Source organism: Hemicordylus capensis, chromosome 2 (assembly GCF_027244095.1).
Source record: "Hemicordylus capensis ecotype Gifberg chromosome 2, rHemCap1.1.pri, whole genome shotgun sequence".
In the NCBI taxonomy this organism is placed as follows: domain Eukaryota; kingdom Metazoa; phylum Chordata; class Lepidosauria; order Squamata; family Cordylidae; genus Hemicordylus; species Hemicordylus capensis.
In genome coordinates, this window is record NC_069658.1 from 72,685,441 (window position 1) to 72,713,304 (window position 27,864).

Consider the following 27,864-nt stretch of genomic DNA (forward strand, 5'->3'; position numbering starts at 1 on the left):
GCACAGCTAGAGATAGGAACTGAAAGGGCTGAAGAGAAATCCTCTTAGCTTAGCTTTGAAGCATTTATGTGGTCTGTTCCTTATGAACATGAATTGCTGGAACTTTTGCTACAAATGATATAAATTTATGAATTTGCCAGTGAAATAATCCCCTGTTTATTAAAGGGGAGGCAATTAAGTGTTAATTAATATCACAGTGATTAGAATAAGCAGGGTCTAATAGGAAATGGCATCATGTCTTTTACTCGGCATTTTAGTGATGCAAATTACCTTTTACTTCCCTAAGTCCAAATTGTGGTTGAACAGAATAAATAACGTTCTGCATATTGCAACATAAAGGTTCAGAAATCATGTTTCAAGAGACAAATACATCAATTAAACATTTTAGAACGAATGTTGAGGGGAAAAATAAGTTTAAATACTTTGCTTGCTAAGATTGCCTTCTGTGCTAGCTATAAGAAGAATTCAGTGGCGTCTAGTGGTTCCTGGGACTGTGGGAGCACTAGGCAGGGCAAGTGATGGCTGGAACCACAGGTACTAAGAGGTGGAGCCAACTGTGGGCAGCTGCGGAGGTGGAGCCAGAACTAGGCAGGTGCCTTAGCAATAACTGGCAAAGTGTGGATTTGTAGCAAATGAGTGATTTCAAAATACAAACACACAATTGCTCATCAGCAGAGTTACAGAGAAATATGAAAAACATCAGTTGCTTTGTAGTGCTTAATAAGACTACAGTAGTGTGTAGATTTATATCTAACATGGCTGGATCAAACACAAGCACACACACAGGAAAAGAACTGTACAAGCCATACGTAAAGCATAGACCAGTTACAAAAGGCTGCTTCTATGGAGAGTAAATGCATTCTGAAGTCACCAAGGCAGCTCTGTCTGCCTGATTATTTAAAAAATGAAAAGTAATAAACAACAACAACAAGAAAAAAGTCTGAGCCAGAGTTGTACAGTGGTTAGTGTGCTGGACTAGATTGGGGAAATTCAAGTTCAAATCCCCATTCAGCCATGAAACTCACTGGGTGACTCTGAGACAGTCACTTATTTCTCAACATAACCTTCCTCATAGAGCTGTTGGGAGTGTAAATATAACCACATGCACCACTCTGGGCTTCATGGAGGAAGCACAGGCTATACAGTATGTGTAAAAGTAAATAAATCTATATAAGCCACAGATAAAGCAGAGACCAGCTCCAAAAGTGGAGAACAAATGCATTCTGAAGTTACAATGGCAGCTCTGCCTACCTATTTCAAGAATGCACACATAAATAATAGAAAAATCACAGGTTGTTCAATGATGCTTGCTGCAGCTGTGAACCATCTCCTGTAACTTAGAAGGCACTATTGGAAGCAAAGATGCACGGGGACACCCTCTCCCTACTCCATTCCTATTGAACACTTAGGTGCCATTCTCTGCCCGCCTTAGGTGCCCACCACTTAGCCTGGGTGTCCATCCTAGCAAGCAACAAATGGTTTTTTAAATAGAGATCACTTGCTTAATTCTTACTCAATGAACCATAACCACCAGTAAACATATTAATGTTACAGATATTGGCCATAATCCAGAGAAAAACCTGGTTAGCTCTCTGCATAGTAAACAGATTTTTAAAATTATTTTACTCCCAATAGAATCCATTCCTTCTCTACATAAGCACACCCACATGGAAAGCCACTTCTGCCATTATTTTACAAGTGGTTTGGACTCAGAAATCCATGCATATGCCCCAAAAGAATTTTCTGGCTTCTTATGCCAGTTTCTAATCTAATTAGGCCAGTCATACAGTTTGCTGTTCCTTTCAGTGTTTTATGGCATCTCATTTTGGGAATGGACCTTAATACTTTGCATACAGATTAGATCAGAGAGCAAGGGAGAGACAGGAGAGATTGCATTCCTCCCCTCCAAAAAGACACAAACAAAGAAGCCAGCAAAAGATTAGACCTGCTGCCAGCCAGCCTGCCTGCCTACCTGCTCTCTAACCAATATGGTGATTGGATTCTTCTGAGTAGTGTAGTATAGCTGCTTCTCTCATATACACACAAGGAAATCTTAAGTAGATTCAACTAAAGGTTTATTCAGCAACAACTCCATTTTCTCCTTCCCTTTCCCTCCATTTTCCCTTGATTCCTCCCTTGAACTCTCTACAGGATCCCCCTTGGGATAAATGTACAAACAAACAAACTGCAAAACATTACTGAATAGAATACAAGACGTAGCTAAAAGAAAAAGACTTCCCCATCTCTGAGCACTCTGATTGGCTTCCTGAGTCATCAATCAGTATGATTGCTTCTGATTGGTTTTTTGAGCTCCACAGACCTTCCGAACATAGGCAGTCCTTGTAATTGGCTCCTGCCTCATTAATATTCAAATTTGAACAACTCTGTGTGTTTCTATTGGTGTTTATAAAATTCTGGTACTGTCGCCCACCCTACATACACACTGGGGCCAGGCTGCCAGCAGGAAAGAGGCACAGGCAGGAAGGCAGACAGAGAAATGGCTACAGAAGACAGACAGAGGAGGTAACATGGCTGATATATTTTTAGGTTGACGCCGCCAAATCTACCTTTAGATAAGAGCCACCACTGGAAGTATTCATACAATTAGTGTGCATCCAATAAAACGCTGTTTTCCTAGGGCACAATGCTGTCCTAGGAAAGAGATTATCTGATGTGAAACTGAAAAGCTTCTATAATGTAATCTGATACAGAGGCATGTGATAAAGAGAGAAAAATATGCCTGCTCCATTAATTTCATGAATGCTGTCTGGGCGCTTTCCAGACTAGCTGCTCAGCAGCAGTAAAATGCATCCGTTCGAGCAAGTCGCATTCAAAACCTAAACAGTGAGGGGAGCAGTCTCGCTGCAACTAACAGCCTGAAAAAACAGCACCTTTTTCACGCCAGATATACATTGTCCTAGTCTATAGCACAGCGATTAAATTCTAAACAAGGCACTGGAAATGTGAACGGTACCCTGCTGTCTGCGTATGGACTGCAGTGTCACGGCTCAAGAAGTGTGGAAGCACACTCCCAAGATACGTCCTGACCCCATTGTAGGGTCTAGTCTGGAAAGCGCCCTGGTAAATAAGAAGCCAGGGTGACTCCTACTTTCCTAAGCTTCCCCATTCATCTTCACACATGCACGCACAGACACACACCTCTCATCCTCATGGCCCTATTTGCTTCCTTCTTTTAGTCAGACAAAAGGGATCTGGGACAGGTAGTATTTCCACAGTGCAATTCTAGAGAGCTTTTCTTGTCACCTAAGATTGACTTAAGATTGATTATTCACTTCTGCCTTGCATGAACCCAGGAGCCCAGGCAGGGCTGATCATTATGCTGGCTTACCTCCCACATGGAAAAGGCAGATATGCTGACTGATTTCCCTGATGCCATATTGTCTGGATCCAGCAGCTCAGGCAAGGTGCGGCTGAAGATGAGTAATTGTGTTCACTGGCAGCAGGACTATACTCACAGGGACTAATTCCCAGTGCTGTTCCCTTTGGGTCCAAGAGCCGTAGGGAGTAGCAACAATTGCCATGCTGCCATTTCATGTGCACATTGCTTCCTACCTCTCCAATAACTTAGTCTAAGCCAATCTTAAGGCACAGGGAAATGGAGAGTCGTGTATGCAGCCTGATATGCCATCAGTTCTGTTTTTCAGTTCAGATTTGCCAGTTGTACGTGCAATTCTGCTTCTGGAGCACAGTGCACCTGGTGCTTTCCTATCAGCAGTTTTGCCCCTGTGCTTATATAAAAGGTTTTACCTTTTTAAAAAGTGGCAGAAATACAACTTCGTTATTGTGATGGTTGGGATATACGCAAAATGTGCATCTATCCTGTTTCAGTACAAATCACCATCTTCCTCTGTGTGTCTAAATGTATGAGAATACAATGCAAATCTACAGCAGACAGTTGTAGATAGTTGTACACCATTTTTCAAGTGAGGGCATTCAGTGTGAGAACCACACTGACTATTGAAATTTAAATCAACACATTGCTTGTTGCCCCTTAATGATGTAATGTTACAGAGTGACTCTTGTAATTAAAACAAAGTCTGCTTGTGCTGCTCTGTCACAATAATGTGACAAGAAGTGCTTTGAAGTTTTATTGTTATGAATAGCAGCGAATGCAATTTTGCCTTAGGATCAATGTTATGCATCCTGCAGCTCTCTTCTTGCCCAGATGATTCCCTTGCTAACTGGGCGAGGAGGCACCTTTTTAAAGTAATGGCTCTCTTATATTTGGTGAGCGGGGGCAGGGGGACTGTTGACCCTATTAAGCCCAGCATAGCTTCATTCCAGTGGCTGTTGCTGGTGGTTTTTTATTTTTTATTTTTAGCATTTTGGGGACAGGGAACCATCTTCTGTTTTCTTTTCATGTATAAACCACCTTGTGAACTCAACTTCGTTGTTGTAAAGTAGAATATAGTAATTAGCAAATATCCTCAATCCTCTTCTTTTATCAGGAAAAAGATCAGGCACAATCACACTTCTCCTATTGTAGTCTATCATCCATCACTGCTGTCCCACCCGCTGCAAATCTTTGTCCATGCACAAACATAACATTTCACATTTCAGAAAAACAATTGGGTTTTTACTTAAATAATGTCAACCCAAATTATGAAAAATGAGGTGTCCCATGGGCATCTTAAGTGTCTTGTGCTCAGAAAGGGAAGTTACCGGGTTTACTCAGCACTCAAGTCCTCTTCCCCACAGACTCACTTCTCTTGGCCTCTGCAGCTGGCCTCTGCCTCCCACTGGCTTTATTATCTCCCTTCCCACAGATGTTGTCATAAGAGTCTTCTCTCCCCAGAGCCCTCAAGATCAGAGGCGTAACTATAGGGGGGCAGGGGGGGGCACGTGCCCCGGGCGCCATCTTTTCTGGTCACATGGGGGGCGCCGCCATGACCAAATTTTTAATTTTTTTTTAAAAAAATTTGTTAATACAAATGTTTCCTGCTCAGTGCAGCAGTGCTGCAGCGGTCAAGGGAGCGCGTCGGTGCCCCCTTCCCCACGAGCGGTCCCTTCCGCACCACCTGCGCCCCCCCATTGCTTTGCTGGTGCCTGGCGGCCAGTCAGTGGCCTGGCTTGGTGGTGGCGGTGGGTGCTTGTGAGGAAAAACCTAAGGGGGGGCACGGTGGGGGGGCGCCATTTCAGTGCTTGCCCCGGGCGCCGTTTTCCCTAGTTACGCCTCTGCTCAAGATATATTCTTGGCATGTCCCCTGGACATGCGCTGCTGCTTCAGCACATTATCCAGTTCTGTGGCTGCTGTGGGCGAGCTGTGTGTAGGATCAGTGGAAGCTGCTACTGGCTCATGGGCCACACACTGAAGAGCTGTGCTCTGCCCAGTTGCATGCATTCTTCTCGCAGGTTGAGGATAGAGAAATTGTATAGCAAGGTATTGCATGAACCAACATACGTCAATCCCAGTTTTACCATGAAAATCCTTGTAGAGAACAGATTGTTATGTTGCCACTCCCCCAGACTATTCATTAACAAAAATGGGTAGAAGGATTCACAGTAAATTATGTTGTGGTTAAACACAAATTGATCTGGTAAAGAGTGGGAGAGGAACTTGGGCATTACAATAGATTGCTAATCTTCAAGGATCCCTCTGCCACACTTCAAAGATCCCTTTTCCACAGGCAGCTCCTTTCTGAAGGGGGGCACTTAATTTCTAGTGGAGGTGGGAATTTATTCAAATAATTCTGTGACAAATATACTAGCTATCAATTCATTGTTGGGCACAGTTGGGTGACTTCTGCCCTGTTCACTTTGGGTTACACTGAAATGAGTTCTTCCATTAGAAAGAATTCAGAGCAGTTTTGAACCAATCCAAAGCCTTCTCCTCCCCACCAGTGCTGCACCCTCCCCGCTCAAAACACACTCCCTCTGCCAGTTTTGTCTCTCTCCTATCACCTTTCACAGTGCACCAGGCAGGAAGAAGGCAGCAGCATGCTGGGAGTGGGGTGTGTTTCTCTCCTCCTTTGCCCATTCATCATCCTCAACATGCTTAGTAGGTAAGGTGTGGAAGATTCCAAGGGGCCATGATGCCCATCTTCCTGGTGTGCAGAGGTCAACAAAGGAGGGGAAGAATAAAACCCTCCCCACATGCCACTGCCACCAGTTTCCTCTTGCCTACAATTTTGTTAGGGCTTATGCAGGGGAAGGAACAAAGGCCTTGCCACATCCTTTGTGCTGCTGCTGTTGCCACTGGACCAATATCTATAGGACAGGGGTGTTAAAAGGGTAGGCTGGATAGGAGAGATGTGAAAGCCACTGTTCAAGCTCAGGCCCAGAAAAAAGGCTTTGGGGAAAGTTCGCCAGCACAATAAATTGTGGCTCAGGATGCTGGGTGTTGTAGTTCAGCAACATCTGGAGGGCCGCAGTTTGGGGAAGCCTGAGCTAGATGGACCATGGTCTGACTCAGAATATGGCAGCTTCCTATGTTCCTAAGATATGTTGAACACAGGTACAGCTGTGCACTTTCCAGGTTCACCTTTAAAATGAATAGTCATTTATACAAAAACATGTACTTGTGTACGGACTTCTGTACACTCATCCTATATAATAAAACCCTAAGGTACCTGCGTCCGTGTCTCTTGCGGGTGTTTTGCGCATGCGTGGCGCAGAGGTGCGGTGGCGGGCCGGGCCCGGCCGCGGGGAGGCCAGAGGTGGCGGTGGCGGGCCCGCTTGAGGCACAGATGTTCACAACTCTTCTAGCGCCCGTTAATGTAACGGGCTTAACAGTCAGTAGTACAACATAATGTATGAACAGGAGTAAAGTTTACTGAAGCGGCCCTACTCAGAATCTCACTTGCTTCAAGATTTGTCACGGGATAGAGCAGGGTCTTTTCTATTGAAGCCTTGACACGGTGGAACACCTTGCTTAGCGCGGCCTTCCTGAGCCCCTGTCTACAGAATATTCCACTTTCTGGCACTCTTTCCTGTCTCTCCTTTTCTTTTATGGCCAGAACATGCGAGCGGTTTTGAGTTGTCTGATGATTTAGGAGACCTCTCTGACTCTACATCCTTGAGATTTATCTTCTTTTCACTAGACGGTATTTGTAGGGATAGTGTTCTGTTTTAATTAAAACACTTGACTCCACTTTAGACCATAATATTCAACCCCTTCAGTGCTTTGCCCACCTTTTCCAAGAAATGTAATTTTCTCTGGTTGCTTGCTCTGGGGATTGTGTTTCTATGTTGGAGCTCATTTAATTTTTAATCTCTGTTTTTATGAAAACAGACACTTCTAAAGCAAGCTGCGTGTTCTGAGGAAAAACATCTCTCTTAACAAGCCATAGTTCATTAGAAGATAATCTCTAACCTATGGTTTCCTAAAGGGATCAGAAAAAGTTGAACATAACAAGATTTGCATTTTATTATTTTATTGTTGTTCCTCCCCCACCCAAAATGTGCTAGTTATTGTACTGAGCAAATCAAACAATAGTTTCTGCTAAAAAGCCTTTTAGAACTGAAATAAGCAATGATGTATGAGTACCTTTTGAAATGAACTAAAAAAAATTGATTTTAACTGCCTTTCTATAGCCATGGTTTGTGATAGTCACTTTTGTGGTGCAAAGATTGTATAGCCATTTTTGCTATACATTCTGCTATATTTGAATCATCTTTATTCTTGAACCTTTTAAAAAGCTGTGTTCTGCAGAAATATTCAGTGCTGTTTGCTCTGGCAAGCTCAAAAGTGTTTACCGTAATTAGAGGAACCCAGTTCTGACTTTTAAACTTTCCCCCACCCTCACCTCCGCTGCCCTGAGTGCTTTTCAGGAGCATATGTGGTTCCCTCAGGGAGCAGAGTGCCAAGTAGTTTTCAAAATTGTGTGCAGTATGGCACTTTAGATTGCTTTTTCCCCAATGGAGGAGCCAGAATAGGACAGGCAGGTAAAAGAAAGTACTTCTTCACACAACACATAATTAATTTATGGAATTCTCTGCCACAAGATGTTGCAATAGCCACTGGCCTAGATGGTTCTAAAAGAGATTTATATAAGTTCATGGAGGACAAATCCATCAGTGACTAGTGTTCATGATTTTATTTACTCATTTATTTGAAATATGGAGGATTGCTGGTCTTGTGCGAGCAAGCATTAATTTCCCCTTTGCTAAGCAGGGTCCATCCTGGTTTGCATTTGAATGGGAGACTACATGTGTGAACACTGTAAGATATTCCCCTTAGGGGATGGAGCCTCTCTGGAAAGAGCAGCTGCATGCTTGCATGCAAAAGGTTCCAAGTTCCCTCCATGGCATCTCCAAAATAGGGCTGAGAGAGACTCTGGCCTGAAACCTTGGAGAAGGCATGCTAGTCTGTGTAGACAATACTGAGCTAGATAGACCAGTGGTCTGACTCAGTATAAGACAGCTTTCTATGTTCCAATACTCCACCTTCCTTTATGCTCAAGGCCGTGTGCAACATCTGTTTAAAAACCATATATTGTTAAAATACCACCAAAAGAAAGCTAATAAAATTGGAGAGGCCACTTTGAAAACAGCAGCAGATCAGTAATACAATCCAGGGAGCACAGATCATCATGACTAATTGAAGGTTGCTTTAAATAAATGGTGCCAGAAACAAGGGACTGAGGGGTCAACATGGATCTATCCCAGATTACAGAATTCTACAGTCTGGGTGCTGCTAATGAGACAACTATCTTCCCTGTGCTGTGTCTTCAGAGGTGGAGGAACACACAGAAAAACCTCCCCAGCTGACCTCAAGTGAGTACAATAAGCCTTCTCCAGGTTCAGATGCAGTATGCCTCTGGAAATTTGTTGCTGGAAAGCAGAAACAGTAGAAGAAGACTCTTTGCATACATGTTTCACTTCTGGGCTTCCCAGAGGCATCTGGTTGGTCACTGTGAGAAGCAAGATGTGGACTAGATGGACCTTTGGTCTGAGCCAGCAGAACGCTTCTTGTGCTCAGAAAGCATCTGGGAAGCTTTAGCAGAGGGTACTGTGTGCCATCAATTGGCTAAGCAGTGGTTTTGACAGCACAATCCTCCTGACCCTTGAGCCCTGCTTAAACTTCTCAGAACTTACTCCAACACCTCCAAGAGGTGTAAGCACCAGTTACAAAGCAATAGTATTGCTTGGCAAATTACAACTATTTAAAAATACAAATACTGTTGTCCCTTGCCAGAAAACCTCGCATTTGGCGAATTCACAGTTTGGAGAGCCATTGAAAGCAATGGCAAATGAGGTTAGGAGAATTGCAGTTGAGAAAAGATTGCAAAATATAGTAGAAAATAGATAGAAATGACCCCCTGGCTGCCAGAAATGACCACCTGACCCCGGAAATTCCCTCCCCCAAACCACCAATTTAAAAAAAAAAAAAAAAAACTTGCCAAACTGCAGATACTCAGGTCGCAGTTGGCAAGGGCGGTCATTTCCCAGTCATGGATAACCAAATCAGTGATTGGGGAAACTGCAGTTGGCGAGGGACGACTGTATGGAACTGCTGTGAAACCTGGGTTGGGCTGCTCATGTGGAGTGCCGGGATTGAGGCCAATCTTGGCACTGCCCCCACCTCAAGCCCAACTTTGGAGCCCAACCCTTTGCTCCCTCTAACCCTCTAATCCCAGGGTTAGAGGGAGCAACCATGCCCTGAACCCCGGGGCTGGGTCTTGTGTCTGCTCAGTCTGCATGCAGCCCTAATGCACACAGAGCTGGGCAGCAAGGGTGCCTGGCTCTGGGGAAATCCCTCAAGGCATTGCGCTCCTGATGCAGTGCATTGAGGTATGCCAGAGGACTTCATGTGCTGCGTGAGCAGCAGAGCTGTTCTGAGTGATCTGCTCGTGTGCAGGGAGGCAGGTAGGAGCCTGCTGCTCCCCTCTCCACCAGTTGCTCCCCCCCACCTGCATTTTTGGTCGTGTGCATGAACTCACAGTCATCTTCAACCTCGATTACTTTGTTCTGTTCATATTGCATTTTGTGCTCTTTATCTTTCATCTAAACTGAGTTTTAAATGCAGCCAACTCATGATGATGCGTTGTCATTTCCATTTTTAATGTGGTAACTTGGATAGCCCAAATTGTGTTGACGACTAGGTCTGAATCTTACAAGCAGGGTGCTTAAAAGCATTTTCAAGTCATAAGTGGTAAGTGTCCATGGCTAGCTCCCTCGGCATCCTCTCTTCATAGGCTGTATAGAATAATATGGGATGCAAAATTGCTAGCCAGCTACACCAGATCTCTCCGACATCATCATTTTTTTCCTATCATTTTCATAACACTTCACTACTGTTGTTTATCTTTGGGGGTAAATACTTTTTATACACAAATATACACATACTTTCTGGGTATATGCTTTCCCACCTGCACGTGTCTTGGTGATATTTGTTGAAAGCTCCTCTCTGGAGCCCCTGCCTTTTGAAATTAGGTGAGTGGCCCTCAGAGATGGCCTTTTTGACATAATACTCCAGGTATGGAATATTCTCCCCAGCAACACTTGCCTAACCCCGACCTTTAAGATTTTTTTCAATGCCAAGCAAATTACGATTTGTTTTCCCAGGCCTTTAAAAATGTGGATTGAATTTTTTTACCAGATCCTGTGGACATTGTGTCTTTTGAACCTGGTTGTGCTGTTTTAACTAGCTGACATCAGAGCACTCTAACATAGGCACTCTGCACATCCCTACACTGCTGCATGCTCTTTGTGCAGCAAATACTTTTCAGAGCTCATCCATACTCTGGAAGTGCTCTTTTAGACCAAAACCATGTTGCTGATAGTCAAGCAATGTGTTCCTGGTTTTACAGAGCACTTCTGGAGCACAGGCAAGCTCCAAAAAGATGATCCACACTTCAGAGCAAACGTGCAACAGCACACCTCCTTAAGCTACTCTGGATGTCAGCCATTGTTTGATTTTATCATTTCATTATTTACATTGTTTTGATGTGTTTGTAATTTCACCTATGAGTATTGTTGTGGAACACGCAAGTTGTATATAATATTTATAAATAGATGTGACCAAACTCTACAGGCTAATAGCCCAGGACAAAGTTTCTTCAAAAGGAACCAATGACAGGAGAGGCGATTGGGAATCTCTCTCCAGCTTATGGAATGAGATACCTGCCAGAACTTGAAGAAGATGAGATCCCTAGAGCTGGTAGTGGGGAGAAAGACAGCAAAAAAGGGATTTGCAATTTTGGAGAGAGGAAGGGACACACACACACACACACACACACACACACACACACACTAGGATTTAGCTAAAAATGATTGTTGCCTTGTGTAAGACTGTATGCACAAGCACTGAATGCAGAAAGAGAGAGAAAGGGCCATGGCGCACATTAGTGTGGAGGGGTGTAGTTGGCCAGGGTACTCCAATTCCTCCTCTACTTGGAGAGATACTACCCAGAATTATGAATAGGGCTACCATGTCTCCAGGGTGCTCATCGAAGGGAAAGCAAACCTGGAATGTTGTCCCTGGAATGTGTTACTGTTCAGAAGTGAGGAGAGTGTGACTGTATTGTATGGAGAAGACCTTCAGGTTCCACAGAAATCAAGGTGTGGCTGCTGGACGTAGACCTATGTGAGAAAACAAGTGTTATTTAGACTTGAAGAAAGGACAACTTGTGCAGTTGAACAAATGCCATATGGCTAGGTATCAGTAGAATCCCAAATAGTCCCACAAATGCTTTCTTCGCAGGGATTTCCCTCTAATCATATTTGAGGCTATTGAAGCTACTGAGCTACATAAAATGCATGTAACATTTTATGTAAATGTAATCTATGCAGCTATAAAATAGTAATTTTCACATCTGTTTTCAATGTAAGTACATCATAATTATGCACTCAAGATCATGTATAAGAACCTCTTGAAAAATTTAGATTATTTAAGGGACTAATGATGAACTGAATATTTTTTTTAGCTATTTTGAGGTTTTTGTAAAATGTGAGAATGCATTAAGATTCTAGTAAAATCCGCTTCAGAACTATGATAGCACTAATCAGAGTTGGTTATCATTTGGTGGGAACACCTTTGTGCAGAGTGGGATGGGGCACAGGAAGAGGAAGTGGCACCTACACTGTAGCCATATTGCCCATGGGTCTTTTGCCACTTGGCCACCTGCTGGTCTGGTCTCATCTAAGTACCAGCTGGGAAAGTGGTGGGGCTTGCCCAGGAAGACCAGAGGGAAAACTCCATTCCTCTGATCCTTTCCTGGGCTATTTAAAGAAGGTATGTGTTTGGCAGGTCGGGGTGTGGGGAACCCTTAGGTGAGGAAACAACCAAAGGGTTAGGCAGGATGGTTTGTTTTCCAGAAAGAAATAATAAAAGAACATGCAATTAAGTTGTCACCTCCTGAGTCTTTCTTTCTGAAGAAGCCCAGCTCTTTGGAAGTCTTGGTAAAAAGCTTAGCAGTTGGAAGTTAAAATGCTAATCGCTCTCACAAAAATGCCAGCTTAAAAGATAAAAGGAATTTGAGTCAGCTGTTTAAGAAACATATCCTTTCATGATTTCTTACTTTAGACTTATAATATGACACATACAAAATCTGTTCTGAAACATTGCATATAGGAATGCCTATCTGTAAAACTAAGAAAGTCCATATATGTAAAGTCACCTGGAAAAATACAATGAAATTAGGTATGGTATAGAATCATACATCTGCAGTATCTCTTACAGCCTGTGTGTTTTGAGACATGAAATGCTATATGGTTGTTTTTGCATCTGCTTGCAATGAAATTCATTGTGAAATAGACTCATCAAGATAAAGCTCTATTGGGTAATCCTCATCTTTCTCCCTCCCTCCCTTTCATCTAAATAAGCTTTTCAGAAAGAACTGGATAAAAATGTAAATAAATACCTAGTCCGAGATCCAAAGAGGTACTTTAGAGACACTCAAGACCAACCCCATTGCTTGTTTTTTTTAACTTTCCCTCCCTTTGAGCGGAAGGCCCCCATACCATGTTACACACTGCTTTTGAAAGTTACTTGAGTTTCAAAAAGGGTTTCCAAAAAGGTCAAGTAAACTACTATTCAAGAAACAAAAGCTTAAAGCCCACTTAATATTAAGCACGTGGAAGAAACTAGTTGTACAGTTCTTTGTATTAATATGTTTTACTAATGCATAACTAGATTAACCCATGCAGAGCATCTGCACACTAGTACTTGATTGCTCCCCTCAACTCCTGCCACAGCCCTGCACTCCTGCACAGAAGCACTCCTGCTTCTTCTCCTCCGTCCCATTGCTTCTTTGCCCCTCTTGGTCACTACTCTATCCCTTTACTCCATCCCCCTCACCCCCTTGGTTGAGGCTGCAGCGTTGCAGCACCTATTGGCCAGCTGCAGCCCCCTATCCCCAGAGACCTCCCCACACTCATCGAGCCCTGCTCCTGCTCCGCCCCACAGGAGAAGGAGGAAGAGCAGCAGCAGTTGACTGGGCCCTTTCTTGCTGCTGCCACCGCCATGACCACTCATTCCCCTCAGGCCACTGACAGGCTCGTGCCCATCCCTCTCCCTTCTTTCTCTCTTCCCCTCCCTTCTTTCCCTCTCTTTCTCCTCCACTCGCTCTTCCTGTCTTTCTTACCCTCCCTTCTCTCTCTCTCTCCCCCCTTCCTTCCTAAGTTAACAGATCTTCTTCATCTTGTTTCCTCATCTTATTCACACAGTGGCAGCCTCATTCTCCTGAAGGGGTACTTTCCTCCCTCACGACTCTCTCTTCACAGACCCCTGCCCACTATATCTATCTATCTATCTATCTATCTATCTATCTATCTATCTATCTATCTATCTATCTATCTATCTACATACATCTCTTCTACAGTCTTTGGAATATCTTCCGACTATTAACAGTTGCATTCTAACTTACCTTAACCATCACAGGCTCCTCCTCCCTATCTCCATACGGAATCCCCACTGCCCCAATCACCACTTCTGCTCACAAACTCTCACGAGAGCTGCCACACACAGCATTAGCCATGGGTAAACCTTAGATAATTATATATATATAGATGTTTAGGACTGAGATCTGAACTTCCCAGCTAGTATGGTAACGTTCATAGTTTTTAAGTGAGGAGAGCTGGTCCTGTGGTAGTAAGCATGACTTGTCCCCTTAGCTAAGCAGCTCTGGGAGTCTACATTGTGAGCACTGTAAGATAATCCCTTTAAGGGATGAAGCCGCTCTGGGAAGAGCATCTAGGTTCAAAGTTCCCTCCCTGGCATCTCCAAGATAGGGCTGAGAGACACTCCTGCCTGAAACCTTGGAGAAGCCGCTGCCAGTCTGTGTAGACAATACTGAGCTAGATGGACCAGTGGTCTCTCAGTATATGGCAGCTTCCTTTGTGCCTATGTAAGCGGTCCAGGTATTGATTTGTGTGCTTTTCCTCTTACTTCATGAAAAGCACACACCCCTTTTCATCCATAAATCAGATTTATGCACAAGAGATGTGCAAAGAAGTAGCATACTATACAAATATAGATTGGCCTCATTATCACAGTGCAATACACAGTTTTCACTTTATTTAAGGAAGTAATATTTTAAGGAAGCTGGATATTGTTGGAAATATTAGCTTTGCATTTTCTTTTTTCTTTTTTATCCTAGCCTCCAAAAAATTGGCTGAAAAGCACAGCTGAAAATGTAATACCTCTTGTTCAGTCAGGCACTGCTAATGAGAGATAAATGAGAATATCATCCCTGTCATGTCTCATTGTCCATCTGTCTCTTTCTCTAGGAGGTGATTTCCTCTCCTATTTAAGGAAGAAGAAGGATGAACTAAAAACCAAGCAGCTAGTGAAATTTGCATTAGATGTTGCTGCTGGAATGGCATATCTTGAATCCAAAAACTGTATACACAGGTAAGATGAGTGCAAATGTTCTGTATACTACAGTTTTGATCATTTGAATATCTACATAAATGGGGGAATATCTAAGTTGTATCTTAAGTGGGTAGCTTAAAGATAAAGCAGACTTATATCTTTGACAGCAGTCTGTGTCTTAATAACCAATATATTTTGTTCTGTGTTTTTCTGTTGTTTGTTATGTAAGGCTGAATGGCTCAGTTAAGGCAATAAATCAAAGCATAATTTGTTCTAACCATAGTAAAGAAGCAAAACCATGATTCGGATTTTTAATGTATGACATGCAAACCTTGGCTTATTGCTATTCATCTGCTTTTATTTTCAATCTGCTCAGTATTCAGATTAATAAATTTAGTCCTGTCTTTGTAGTGCAATAGCCATAATCTATGATTTGACCATTTAGACATCATGTCAATCCATAGTTAGCAAAACCATGGCTTGCAAGCCCCTTTCAAACCATTGTTTCTGTGTCTGGTTTTCTGGCAACATTTGCAAACCATGGTTTGTCCATACCTTCACCATGGTTTAGCATGATGTCTAAATTGAGCCTATAATATTTATATTTCTTTGTCAGCTGGGAGGGCAAGTTATTCCTCACATTGATTCATATATTAAGAATCCAGTTTCAAGGGTGGCAAGGGATTATGGGCCAAAAATTGATCAATTACAACTATCTGAAGTTGAGGCATAGCTGGAAGATAAATTGTGATTTTTTTGTTTCTGTATGTTAGATCACAATGTGGTCAATAATTTAATTCATGTCTATTTTGCTTAAGATATGTAGTTTGAATATATATTCAATATTTTAGTATGTTGAGGGTTAAAAAAAAATTTTTTTTTAAGCCTGGGCTAGTGGCCCAGTCTGGTCCTAGCTTCTCCCTATAGGATATTCTGTTGTGGAGCAGGTGAGAGGACATGGCAGGGAGGTGGAGTGGCTGTGGTTTATAAGAACAGCATGTCCCTTACTAGGGTCCCTCTCAGAGCACCTGCCTATATTGAATGTGTGTACTTGAGTCTTGGAACCAGGGATAGATTGGGACTTCTTTTGGTGTACCGATCACCCCACTGCCCAACAGAATCCCTAACCAAGCTATCAGACTTGGTTGCAGAGTTGGCATTGGAGATGCCCAGCTTTGTGGTGGTGGGTTACTTCAATGTCCACTTTGGGATTGAACTGTCAGGAGCAGCTCGGGAGTTCATAGTGGCCATGACAACTATGGGCCATGGCCAAGTGGTCTCAGGGCCGACACATGTTTCTGGTTACATGCTTGATTTGGTGTTTTGCTCAGATCAGGGAAGTGTTCCATGGATGGGGACAGCAATGATTTCCCCATTGTCATGGATGGACCATCACCTGGTGAAGGTACAATTTGCAGCCACTAGTCATTTCTGCAGGGGCAAAGGGCCTATAGGATGGTCTGCCTGAGGAGGCTATTGGATCCAATAGGATTCCGAGAAACCTTGGAGGGCTTTAATGTTGTCTTTAATGTGATACTCGATCGCTCTTAAGTGTCCTCCTCCACCCGCTTCTGAATTAGTTCCATGGTATATGGAAGAACTACGGGAGCTGAAGCGACTAGGTAGATGACTAGAGTGCAAGTAGAGAAGGACTCATTTCGAATCTGACAGATTACAGCACAAAGCACAATTGAAGACCAATTATTATTATTATTATTATTATTATTATTATTATTATTATTATTATTATTTGATTTCTATACCGCCCTTCCAAAAATGGCTCAGAGCGGTTTACACAGAAAATAACAAACAAATAAGATGGAACCCTGTCCCCAAAGGGCTCACATTCTAAAAAGAAACATCAGATAGACACCAGCAACAGTCACTGGAAGTACTGTGTGGGGGGTGGATAGGGCCAGTTACTCTCCCCCTGCTAAATGAAGAGAATCACCACGGTAAAAGGTGCCTCTTTGCTCAGTTAGCAGGGGTAACTGGGGTATGCTCTGACAATACGTGGGGCAAAGAAGCAATTCTTTGCTACACATATTGCGTCTGCAGATTTGTGTCCAGCAGAATTGATGAGAGTGGTGATGGAACTTATACAAGTCCCTTCCACTCTGGCTTTGAAACCATCAGTTAGCCACTGTGAAGTTTTTAATTAGGTTTTTGTGTGGACAAAATCTCTTGTATTAGAGCTGACCTGGATTCCACTCTTGATGCAGTGTCTTTAGCGGGGTGTGGAAGAAAACGTAGTCTTCACGATATGTTTATTATAATCCAAGTATTGATTTATTGATCAAGACAGATTCAGCTGGAAATGGGTCAGAGAGAGCCAGTGCAGGTTACAAACCTGACCAGATTCAAAGACCCCTTGAAAAGTTTAGAACACAGTCTTATCTTGTCAAAAGAGAAAATTACATAATTGTTTCAAGTTATTTAAACATTTCAGTCAGTTAGCTGGATAATTTGCATGCATCTATTAAAACAAGGAAGTTACAGTGACAAAGCCATATTGATCCTGCATGATCAGATTACTGCAGACAGGGTCGTGCAAAGTATTAGCTTCTGTCATTGTCTACGAAAGCATTATTCAAATCTCCATAGATCTTTTCCCGTAATCTATTTCTAGCCAAACCTCAAACTTGGCTTTTTTCTGCTTTCCAACTAAGCTGCTTGTCTTTTTCTTCTTGCAAAGTGTTTCTGCTCATACAATTCTAGCATCAAGCTAACAAAATGGCTCCAGTTTGATCAAATGAACAAAGCAATGTCCCACAGGTGGTATCCAGTAACTCTTCTTGTGCAGTTATATTAGATCAGTTTAAGTTTGTGACTACTGAGGACATGAACAAGCTGTTTGGAACTGTGCGTTCTACCACCTGTTCTTTTGACCCTTGTCTGACATGGCTTATATTATCAACAATCAGAAAGATTGTTGGAGAGGGCCTGGTTGAGATAATAAATGCTTCTCTGAAGGAAGGTATTAGACCTCTTTTAAAGAAGCCTATACTGGATCCCTCAGAGTTAGGCAATTATAGGCCTGTCTCCAATTTCCCATGGATGGCCAAGGTGATTGAGAAGGTGGTGGCCTTTCAACTCCAGACAGTCTTGGATGAAACAGATTATCTAGACCCATTTCAAACTGACTTTTGGGCAGGTTATGGGGTGGAGACTGCTTTGGTCGGCCCTAGATGATCTGCAAAGGGGAATTGACAGAGGGGGTGTAACTCTATTGGTCCTTTTGGATCTCTCAGCAGCTTTTGCCTGCGGGGATTGGGTGTAGGAGGCACTGCTTTGCAATGGTTTCACTCATACCTCTCGTGCAGATATCAGAAGGTGTTACTTGGAGACTGCTGCTCTTCGAAGCGAGAGCTTTTGTTTGGTGTCCCCTCAGGGCTTCATTCTGTCTCCAATGCTTTTTAACATCTTCATGAAACTGCTGGGAGAGATCATCCGAGGATTTGGTGAAGGGAGTTATCAGCATGCTGATGACTACCAAATCTACTTCTCCATATCAGCTTCATCAAGCAATGGCATAACTTCCCTAAATGCCTGGCTCAAGGCAGTAATGGGCTGGATGAGGGAGAACAAACTGAGACTGAATCCAAACAAGATGGGAGTGCTCAATGTAGGAAACCTCAGTTCATGAAATGGGATAAATCTGACTGTTCTGGATGGGGTTACACTCCCCCAGAAGAAAAATGTTCGCAGTTTGGGAGTACTTCTGGACCCAACCCTCTCTCTGATACCTCAGGTGGAGGCAGTGGCCAGGAGTGCTATCTATCAGCTTTGGCGGGTTCTCCAACTGCGCCCTTTCCTGGAAGTAAGTGACCTTAAGACAGTGGAGCACATGCTGGTAACTTCCAGACTTGACTACTGCAGTGCACTCTACGTGGGGCTGCTTTTGTACATAGTCCAGCAGCTGCAATTGGTGCAGAATGCTGCTGCCAGATTGGTCTCTGGGATGACCTGTAGAGACCATATTACTCCAATTCTAAAAGATCTACACTGGCTACCGACAGGTTTCCAGGCAAAATACAAAGTGCTGGTTATTACCTATAAAGTCCTTAATGGCTTGGGCCCATGGTATTTAAGAAAATGCCTTAAAATATTGCCATTTATATACCATACATTTCTTGTATAATATTTGGCATGCATTTTTTAGGTATAAATTAAAGACTGGGAAAGATTGTTGTTTTCATTAACTACAACAATAATACAAATGCCTATCTCCCCACCGCCTCCAACTGCCCTGGAACACTTCGTCGTATCTCAAACCACTTCTCTTCCACTTACAAAAGCTTCTCTTCCTAGTCACCTGAAACCAAAAATCTCTTGCCCGAGGAACCCAGTGGAGTAACTATTTAGAAGTTTGCACTTATGGCATCCTTTCAGCTTTTATTGTCATCTTCTATATTCTTAAGTTTAGTATTGCTGGATGTAGTGAAAATAAAATATCCTTTTAAAGATGTGAGTAGAACTGTTTATAATATTCCAAGTCTTGTTGTGCTATAGATATGTTTAAGGACATTACGGTATTGGCAGTTTTTATATTCAATTCCTTTCTTAATTATCCCTAACATTCAATTTGCCTTTTTCACAGTTCTTGCATGCTGGGTTGATTGTTTTCATTGAGCTATCCATCACAAACCCAAGGTCTCTATCTTGGTAGAGTCACTGTCAGTTCAGACCCTACTCAGTGTATATATGAAACTGAGATTATTTGCTCCAATTTGCATCCGTTTATAAAGGTGGCCTTCATTATTCACAGGGGTTCTGTTCCCATCTGTAGGCATGAATACAGGGGTGGGGGAGGAATAATGAAGCCTTGCCCCTATAGGAATCCAGTGGTTAGGTTTTTAAAAGTTTTTAAAAAGCTTTTAAAAGGGGCCAAAAAGGCAGAAATAATGGGGATAAAGCACAGTACCTTGCTCTCCAGGCCTCCAGCTCTCCAGCAAGCCCCCCCCCCCGCCGCAACCCACAAATCTTCCAAATTTTTACTGACTTTTTTCCAAACATCTATGTTGTTGTTTTTCTAAGGAGCCACAAGATGGCTCCATGTTCAAAATGGTGGGCAGAAATGACAACAGACATCATTTTTGGCCACCCAGGAACTGTGGATAGGCAAATTTTGCCTATTTTTAAAACCATGAATTAAGAAACTGGATCTTTTGGACTCAACCATGCATACGTGAGACTGCGGATAACAAGGGCCACCTGAACATTTGCCATTTTGTTGCCCGTTCACTCTGGAAAGATCCTCCTAGAGTTGTCCACAATGTGCTCTGATTCTCACCACCCTGAATGTTTTGATATAATCCACAGACTTGGTCACCTCACTCTTCACCTCTTATTTCAGATCATCATCATTTATGAATAAGTTTAAAAGCACTGGTTCCAGCACTGATCCTTATGGGACCCCCTTTTTGCTTCTCTCCATTATGAGTATTCTCCATTTATTCCTACTCTTTGCTTCCTGTTCTTTAACCATTTACTAATCCATAAGAAGGCCTATCCTCTTATCCTATATCTACTAAGTTTACTCAAGAATCTTTGGTGAGAGTCTTTTGTTAAACATTTTTTGAAAACCAAGTACATAATGCTCTCTTTATGCTCATTGACACTTTCAGAGAACTACAAGAAATTAGTAAGACAGGACCAGGAACCATGCTGATTCTCCTTTAGCAAAACTTGATCTTCTCTATACTTGTTCATTTTATTAGCCTACTTTGCTTAAGGAAAGTAAGCTTATGAGGTCACCCAGCTTTCTGTGTGTGTGTTTGTGTGTGTGTTCATCAGCTTCGCAATGCCTGGACCAATTTGAACCAAATTTGCTACAGCTGTAGCAACACATAGAGAGACCTCAGTAGCATAGTTTATAATGATGTCATCCACCCCAATAACAGATGGCAGAGGTATGAATGTTTGAGGTGCAAGTGAGCTAGCTTGTGAACCATCTAACCAATTTGAACCAAATTTAGTACAGTTGTAGTGAGTGACACATAAAGACACCTCACTGGTGTAGTTTGTGGTGATGTCTTCCATCTCAATTCCGGATGGCAGACGCATGAACATTTGAGGTGCAAGTGGAACTGATTTGAACTCAATTTGGTACTTAGGGACACCTCAATAGCATTGTTTGTGATGATGTAATCCAACCCAATTCAAGATGCTGGACATGCAATAATTTGAGGCACCAGTGGGAATCAATTTGGACCAAATTTAGTACAGTTGTAGGGACATATAGGGACACCTCAACGGCTTAGTTTGTGATGACGTCATCCACAGCAATTCAAGATGGTGGACATGTGAGTGTATGAGGCAGAAGTTGGTAATTATCAATTAAGATTATAGTGAAATGAAAGTAGTCAGATTAGTTCATATCAGAACTTCTTGTTTTTAATGCTTTCCACCAATTTTCCCAGATCAGACATTAATCTAACTGCCCTGTGATTCCCACCAGACTCCATAGACCTCTTGTCGTTTGGGAAAATTCCACAGAGCTCTTGGAAAACTTAGTTTTCAAACTGTTTCCTGTACCTTGATGCATATTAAACAGAATGCTCTTTTCATAGTGACATCTGTCATCCACCAAGGGTCATAGACAGGTGAATATATTGTGTTTCATTCCATTTGTTATGGCCTCATCAATGCTGTTGATGAGGCTTTTTATGTCTTGGCAAAAGGCTTTTGTTTATAATAAGTTGCCAAATGTTAATTTTTAACATACAGTTAAACATAACTTTTCAGAACAACATTGGTTTTACCACTCAATAAGCTAAACATTTAACTGTGTCTTTCCACTTCCTTCTCCTCTCTGTCTCAACTCTTGCTCTTTGGTTATTTATGTAAATATTATGTGAGAGAGTTGTTTCTGTTAATGCAGTTCTAGTGGTGCTTAGTTCCCCACCATTTAAGTCAGTGAGAGAGCAAAATAGTATCTGATCATTAATAAGCAATTTTAATCCTCTGGAGTGAAATTTTCTTTTCCTCCCCCTTTCTTCTCTCTTGAATATGGGAAGTCATTTCTTTTATAAATTACATGAACAGGCAGATCTGCCATTATCATATCTGCCATTTGAATCATTAAAAAACCCCTTGGGCTGTGAAAATCCATAATGGAGATCCATAGCTAAATAAAAATATGTTTGGTACATAAATATATATCTTATGCAAGTTTTATTCTCCATAATCCATTATGTAGTAACATGAATCATTAAATCATATTATAGTTTCAGAAATAAATACAGCAATAGTAAAAGCATATTTCATTGTTTTACAACTATTTCTATATGGTCTAAAGTTAAATTGTTAACTGAACTTTCTCTGAATTCAGTTAAAGTGGAAGCTGTTTATATAATAAAGCCACTGCACGATTAGGTCTTATTTTTTTCATAGCAGCATTTAAAAAAAAAATTAGTAACCTTATTATTCCTACTTAGAGAAGTGTGTTAGTTTTATGTGCATTTGAGAGTTCCCCACCAACCGGCTCAGTTGCCTCTACCTCTTAGTTACATCATGATTCAAAGTTGATTAAAAGCAAGACTGTTCTAGATATATATGACCAGCCCAATTTCATCATCAAATTCCGGTCAAACTACATGTTAGACTTATCACATGACAGCAGCATTCTGAGTATAATGGCTAAAATAAATGACTACCAAAAAAATCCCCCAACTTCCCATTTACCCTGTAATGGCTTATACCACTCAATGAAGGGGCAGAGTTGTTTTTTCCACAAGAGTTGTGCTTTCCCATATATTTTGTTTCATCTCTGGCCTAACACTTCTGTTGGCTTTTTAAAAAATAATTTGTCACTTTTTAAATAGAGTGCACAATCCTGCCAAAATCAGACAGATTTTGATGGGAGAGTTAAACATATATCTAATCTTCTTCCATTAAAATCATTGGGGCTGAGCAGTACTTAACTCTGACTGGAAGAATGTGCACATCATATTTCTTTCCCTGCATCATAAAGTCTTTGCTGTGGTCATATATACATATAAGTATAAACCAGACTGCTGATTTGCAGATCAAATATATAATTGTAACTCACAAATTTAGGTTGTGGTACAGATGTACTCTAGTATAGAAAATATAGGAATTAATCTTTAAGAAGTCATCTGTTCCATTACATTGTATTAAGACAGCTTTTGTCAGGTACAAAACCTAATTGAATTGTCATCTAATTATCAGCAGCTAATACTGTTGGTTGAAAATTAGTTGGGTAAGATGATTGAGAAAATGGTGGATGACAAGCTCCAAGCGGTCTTGGAGGAAACTGATTATCTAGACTCATTTCAAACTGGCTTTAGAGTGGGTTATGGGGTTGAGACAGCCTTGGTTGGCCTGATAAATTACCTTTGCCAGATAATTGACAGAGGGTGTGTGACTGCTGGTTCTTTTAGATCTCTCAGTGGCTTTCAATTCTATCGACCATAATATCTTTCTGGATCACCTGAGGGATTTGGGAATAGGAGGCACTATTTTACAGTGGTTCCGCTTCTATGTCTTGGGTAGATTTCAGATAGTGGCGCTTAGTGACAAAATGGGAGGTGCGATATGGAGGCCTGCAGGGCTCCATTCTGTCACCAATGCTTTTTAACATCTACCTGAAACCTCTGGCTGAGGTCATCGGGATTTGATGCCAGGTGTTATCAATATGCTGATGACAACCAAATCTTTTTCTCCTTGTTATCGATATCAGGAAATTGAATTAGTCACTTAAATACCAGCTTACAGGCAGTAATGGGCTGGATGAGGGATAATAAAGTATTATTTATTATTTGAACAATAAAAGCTGAATCCAAGCAAGACGGAGGTGCTCATTGTTGGAGGCCGTAATCTTCAAGATGGGAAAAAAACTTCCTGTTCTGGTTACACTCCACCAGAAAGAACAGGTTCTTAGCTTGGGAGTGCTCTTGGATCCAGGTCTCATCCTCATGCCTCAGATTGAGGCTGTGGCCAGGAGTGCTTTTTACCAACTGCAACTGATTTGATAACTCCTCCCATTCCTTGAGGAGAATTGCCTGAAAATAGTGATACACCAGCTGGTAACCTCCAGGTTAGACTTCAATGTTCTCTATGTAGCACTGCCTTTATACATAGTTCAGAAACTGTAGTTGGTCCAAAACGTGGCAACCAGATTTGTCTCTGGGGTATCCTGGAGAGACCACATTATGCCTGTTCTTAAACAGTTGCCCTGGCTGCCAATATGTTTCTGGGCAAAATACAAAGTGCTGGTTATTACCTTTAAAGCCCTGAATGGCTTAGGTCCTGGTTACCTAAGAGAGCTCCTTTCTCTACAAGATCCCCACCACTCATTAAGATCATCAGGAGAGGTCTATCTTTGGGTGCCACCAGTTCATCGGATGCCAACCTGGGATCGGGCCTTCTCATTTGTTGCACCTAGGTTGTGAAATGTGCTCCCCATGGATATAAGAGGAGTCACTTCCTTGGAGGCCTTCAGGATAGTCTTAAAAACCCATCTTTTTAGCCTGGCTTTTAATGATATGTTGTGTTAATTTTAATTAGTTTTAATCTGGTTTAAATGGGTTTTTTATTTTAACTGTTTTATTGTTTGTTTTTTATTTTAATGTAAACCACCCTGAGCCACTTTAGGAAGGGTGGTATGTAGAATGAATGAATGAATAATAAATAAATAAATATGGTACAGTGTTTGCTTGGGACAAGAGATATCAGCATTCAAATCCTTGCCTGTGCATGTAGTGTACATAAGGGGTTTTTTTAGATTCTGTAATTTTATTTAAAGCACTATCAGCAAAATTCAAAAGAATCAAAGTATACAATTCAGAGTACTAAAAAATATTTTTAAAATATGTTCACGGGCTTGTCTAGTATTATAGTTGCTTCCATGTGACATAAATTTCATTCAACAGTTATTGAAAGCTTCGATATCTACTGTACTTTCTGACTTGTTGCATTAATGATCAGAATAGATGTATTGATTTTAGCAATATACCAAACTTTTTCTAACCTGTCCTTGCAGGTTTAGATCTTAATTTCACACTTCCTTTATTTTATTCTTATGAGTTATTCAAATAAAGTTAATTATGACTAAGCACAATTGAAGTTTATGAGGCAATTTAGTCATGACTAACTGAGCTCTCGTTAATTTCACTGAGATTTAGTCATAACCCAACTTTTCAGAGGTCCTAACAAAACCATTATTCAGGTTATTTTCGGCTCTATACTCCAGAATCTGATACATCACTTCCAAAACTTCTCAGTGGCTGACATGCAACTTGTGTCATGCTAGTGCAAAAAGAGAAGTTGCATACACTTAAGAAATGTGCAGAACTGCACAAAGTTGTGCTACCAGAAATTGTGCAACTAGAAGTGTCACCAGAGTGCTTGCACCACAAAGGTGGTGAAACAGGCTATGCAACATTTTGCGCAAGCACCACACTAGTTTGAAAGAGAAGTTCCCATTGTTGCGGAACTACCTTGTGCAACATCTTTGCTCTAGTGCAATGTGTTTTCAGTGGCAGTTTGGATCTTGGCAGGTATTTTGTGTTGGTGGGTGAACCTGCATTGATGAGATAACAGTTGACATGATGAGGAAAATTACTCAAAGCTAGGCAGTGGGGTGGAGAGCCAGTCCTGCAGTAGTGAGTATGAACTGTCTCATTTCCTAAGCAGAGTTCACTTTGGTTTTCATTTGTATGGTTGACTAAATTTGAGCATTGTCTGCTGTAAGATATTCCCCTTAAGGGATGGGGTCATTCCTCATTGGGTAGAGCTTTTGCTTGCATACAGAAAGTCCAAGGTTCAGTCCTTGGCATCTCCAGGTATAGCTGGGAAAGACTCCTGCCTGAACTCTTGAAGAGCCACTGCCAATCAGTGTAGGCACTACTAAGTTAGATGGATCAATGGTCTTACTCAGTAGAAGTCCGGTTCCTATGTTCATGATGCCTAACTAATCCTTTTAATTTCAATGAGACTACTTTGAACAAGTTTCCTCATTTCAGCCAACGTGTTTAGCATCCTAATGCATTCATTTTAAATATGATACTTTTTCAGTGTCATACCATTGATGGATAATCTTATGATGACATTTTTCAGGTTTTAATGTCATAAAAAGGTATTCACCATTTCAATAATGTAATCCCATTTTTGTGTTTATTCTGTCCCAATACAATGTACCATTTTTTAAAAGCTCCCCTTTTGTAGTAGTTCTCCTTTTATTCATCCCAATCCCTTTGTGACCTTTACTGGCAGTTTTCTTTTTTTAACCACTTAATCTTCATTGGAGACTGTTACTATAAAATTAAATGGAAGCCAGTTCTTCTGTTATACTATGAGGATGCAGACTTCTGTCATTCTCGAGCCACAGTTAAATCTCTGGGAGGAAAAACACTCTAGCCATCTGATGTACAAACCACAGTTTAAATTGAGGCAGCTAAAGCAGATCCATAGAATTAGGTTGCCAGATAAAGACAACAACACAAAACTGATTAGACATAAGCATTCCTTTCAGATTAGTTTTTTTTTGAAAGCTTGATTTATAAAAGGTCCATTCCTTTTATAAATAATGAACTCATGCATTCTGTATTCATAGCAGGCTCCTTGATTGTAGGCTGACACCATATTTCAAGATAATTGTTACTAATCTAGTATGATTACGTATATACAAAATAATTACATTACATTTTTCCTTTGGGATGCTACTGCCTTTGAATAAAGACAAGTACACAGTTCAAGTAAAGGTGAATGCTTGCCTAAGCATATTATTTTATTTTATTCCTGTTCAAAATGTTTATCAGAAAGAGAAGAGACTAAAGTGGGTATGAATAATAAGATGTATTTCTATATATAATCATGTTTTAAAGGTCAGAGAACAGGAGATGGATAGAGTCTCTAGGTGTGTGATAAAAGATTTACTTGCTTTGCTTTATTATAAATGTCGCAGCTCGTGGAAGAGAATCTATTACGAGACATTTTGTCTAGACTCTTTGATTTCACAAATCTGTTTAAAAGCCTTAAAAAATAAAGAGTTTAACTAAGCACCATGAGTTCTTTCTCAAAGATTATATATTAAACCCATTGCTACCACAGTATTGCAATATCTTTTTTCTTTCAAGGCATTTGTGACATTGTAGGGCATTAGTGACTTACACCCTATTTAGGCATTCTGTAGCTGTGTACAGTGTACATGGTTTCATTGCCAACTGCAGTCCCCATGCTGATGTATCCTGCACGCACGCACGCGCACATGCACACACACACACACACACACACACACACACACACCATTGACCATGAGTTCATCAATTGTCTCTGCAGACAAATATTATATTCATGGTCAACAAGTGAGGGGAGGGCTACAGAGTACATTGGTGAGTGAATGGGGGGCTTGCAGTTGGCATTCTTACTGTGGGTACTATATATGGCTACAGAATGCCTGAAAAGGGCTTTAATGACATCACTTTCCACCTCACTTTTGTTGCCTTTTGCTGCAATCCAAGTACTCCTGATATGACAAAGGGGTGGCTGATTAGTGGTTGATTAGTGCCCCTTATCCTATCATATGCAGCCGACAGGCTGCCTCAATGTTCGTTTCTGAGATTCATGGGTGATTCTGGAGAAGGAAGGATGATGACACACATGGACACTCAAAACTGTGAATTTAAATGGGCTTTATTAAGGCTAATGATTACAAGTGTAGGGGATTAGGCATATAGGCAAGTAGTTATCCATTTCATTTTTCTATGATTGTAGTGCAGTGTTCAGTAACAGCTAAAAGCATTTCTAAAATCATTTCCCCCCTTTTGTCAAAATGCAGAGCTGCTAGCTAGGAAAGAGTTTTGGCCTCGGCAAGAAACAGGCAGTCGTGTTATCAGCCAGCTGTGCAAGAGCGCCTTATCTTGCTGTTACGTAGCAACAAGTCACAACAATTTCCCAACCTGGCAATCAGTGTTTCCCCTTTAATTTGGTCTAATAATTTCTATGACAATTAACCAGTACCACCAATAAATGCAAGGCATCTTTGATTCTTAACAGAAAAGGCATTTCTTTCTAACCCTTCTACTAAATGCTGAATAGTTTAAAACAGTTTCATTTCTTTCAGA

General features: G+C 41.4%; 1 protein-coding gene across 5 annotated transcripts in view; it reads left to right on the forward strand.

Annotated features, from left to right (window-relative positions):
* Positions 1–27,864, forward strand: part of FER (FER tyrosine kinase) — a 288,734-nt gene that overhangs the window by 194,019 nt on the left and 66,851 nt on the right. For all 5 annotated transcript variants that reach the window (XM_053296742.1, XM_053296743.1, XM_053296746.1 and 2 more), the window contains one exon: positions 14,692–14,815. In XM_053296742.1, coding sequence (XP_053152717.1) covers positions 14,692–14,815 — 124 coding nt within the window. The remainder of the gene's footprint in view (positions 1–14,691; positions 14,816–27,864) is intronic.